Source organism: Cariama cristata, unplaced genomic scaffold (assembly GCF_000690535.1).
Source record: "Cariama cristata isolate BGI_N322 unplaced genomic scaffold, ASM69053v1 scaffold718, whole genome shotgun sequence".
Classification (NCBI taxonomy): domain Eukaryota; kingdom Metazoa; phylum Chordata; class Aves; order Cariamiformes; family Cariamidae; genus Cariama; species Cariama cristata.
Window position 1 is genome coordinate 87,371 of NW_009630436.1, and position 1,837 is coordinate 89,207.

General features: G+C 47.0%; 1 protein-coding gene across 1 annotated transcript in view; it reads right to left on the bottom strand.

Annotated features, from left to right (window-relative positions):
* LOC104165772 (collagen alpha-1(V) chain) overlaps positions 1-1,837 on the bottom strand; it is a gene marked incomplete at its 5' end in the record, with an annotated part of 119,027 nt that overhangs the window by 31,099 nt on the left and 86,091 nt on the right. The window contains 2 exons of the mRNA XM_009705511.1: positions 215-268; positions 608-652. Coding sequence (XP_009703813.1) covers positions 215-268; positions 608-652 — 99 coding nt within the window. The remainder of the gene's footprint in view (positions 1-214; positions 269-607; positions 653-1,837) is intronic.

The following is a 1,837-nucleotide window of genomic DNA, read 5'->3' on the forward strand; positions in this document are numbered from 1 at the left end:
CTCCTTCTGACACGTGGGCCAACGCATTTTTAGGACCTGTGCATATACTTTATGGTTGGGTTATGAGCCATTCGGCTGGGGAATGGAGCTCAGGAGGGCTCAGCTTTCAAAATATAATGGAGAAAGGAGAGAAGAGAAATGGAAAACAATGAACCAGATGGTGTGTACAAACACGTTTTAGGACACAATTCCACTAGGCTCCCCAAAACCTTACCTTTGGGCCAGGTTTCCCAGTGCTTCCCCTAGGGCCTCTTTCCCCACGTGGACCCTTAAAAAGACACAAAAACCAATGGTTTAGCCCTTCTTCCTACCCACAGCACTACACTGTGATCAGGCAAAGCAGCCAAGCACCTGAGCTGCACCAGGTCAACGAGTTGTCCCACCAGCAGCAAGGGGATGATGGCAGCCTTCACCACCACCACTGGAGGTCTGATGACTTTAGACCATATTCACCGGTGAGACCCAGCCCCAAATCCCTGTGTCCCCTCTGCTTAGCTTTAACTGTTGAAGGCCAGACCCTACCCAGCGAGGACACAAATCAGATCCCACTTTCTCCTGGCCTTAACGAGCTTTCAAAATGCCCAAGAATGAAGAAAATGATCTTTACCGTTGGACCGCGCTGCCCCCTTGGACCTGGTTTGCCAGGTGTCCCCTGGAACAAAGAAGAAATGACGAGGAGTTAGTGGCCAGCATCGCGGGCTGGGCTCACAGCAGATGAACCTGTAACAGAGCCTACCGCAAGCAAATTGCCCTCAAAACCTCTCTGGTTCTCATTTGCAATGAAAAAGACAACAGCAGGTTTACTTTCATCTCCCGATTCTTGTGTTTATTTTAATTTATAATGCTTAGGTAGGTCTGGACAGTAATCCCAATATCCAGACGACACCTACCATCTGAGGGAAGGATTCTCTTAACAAAAAGTATCCCGAGTCCTTTGAAACACCACAAAGACTTTCAAAGATGGGGCCACTCAGTCAGGCCACGCAGTTCTCTAAAAAGCCAGCCAAAAAAGCTCTTCAGCTCTGCCACCCCAAAACATATAATCCCTTTTCCCATTGATCTCTGCTCATTCCCTTCAGCCAGCTCCCGACGTGGGGAAGGGCAGGTCCTCGCCCCGGCCGGGAGCAGGGGCTGGCTCACACCGATGCACACACGTATTGCAAGACCTGTGCCATTAAATATTTAAGGAACGACAGCAGCAGAGCAGGATTCCTGCTCCGAGCAGTTATTTTACGCCACACAAGCCAATTAAGCTGCCCCACATATTTACCAATCTTTCTTCATCTCTGTGAACTTTGTGCTAAACAAGTAATTTAAGACATTGTTTTGCAGCAGCGACAAAGCAGCAGGCTCATGAGAAGTGACAGATGCACTCAGCTCCCCGTAATGGGGGACTGTGATTAATTCTGACAGAAAAGAGACAGAGATGGCTGGGTCCTAAATCTGGCAGTACGTTAAGCTCCATTACCCTGTGCCTAAGAGAAAACTAATAGCCTAGAGCTTGCTCCCTGAAAACACTATTTTGGCTAGTGTCAAGTTACCAAAAAAATTTCCAGTAAGTTTAACTTTCTTCCTTTGGACCTGCAATCCACTATTGTTACCAATGACCTGTTAAAGGAAGGAAGAGAAAGACTTGCTTTCTATGTAAGGAACACAGAATGCTTAAAATATCACTTGCCATTTTCTGCCCCAAATCCATCATCTCACAAGCTTGCCTTCTTGTATTTGGTGCTCATTAACCAGGCAAACATAAAACAGGAGCTGGAAAACTTTACAGTCAACTTTCTTCAAGCTACTAAAATTAGTCCTGGTGAATCCTCCTTGTTGTGCGTCTGCA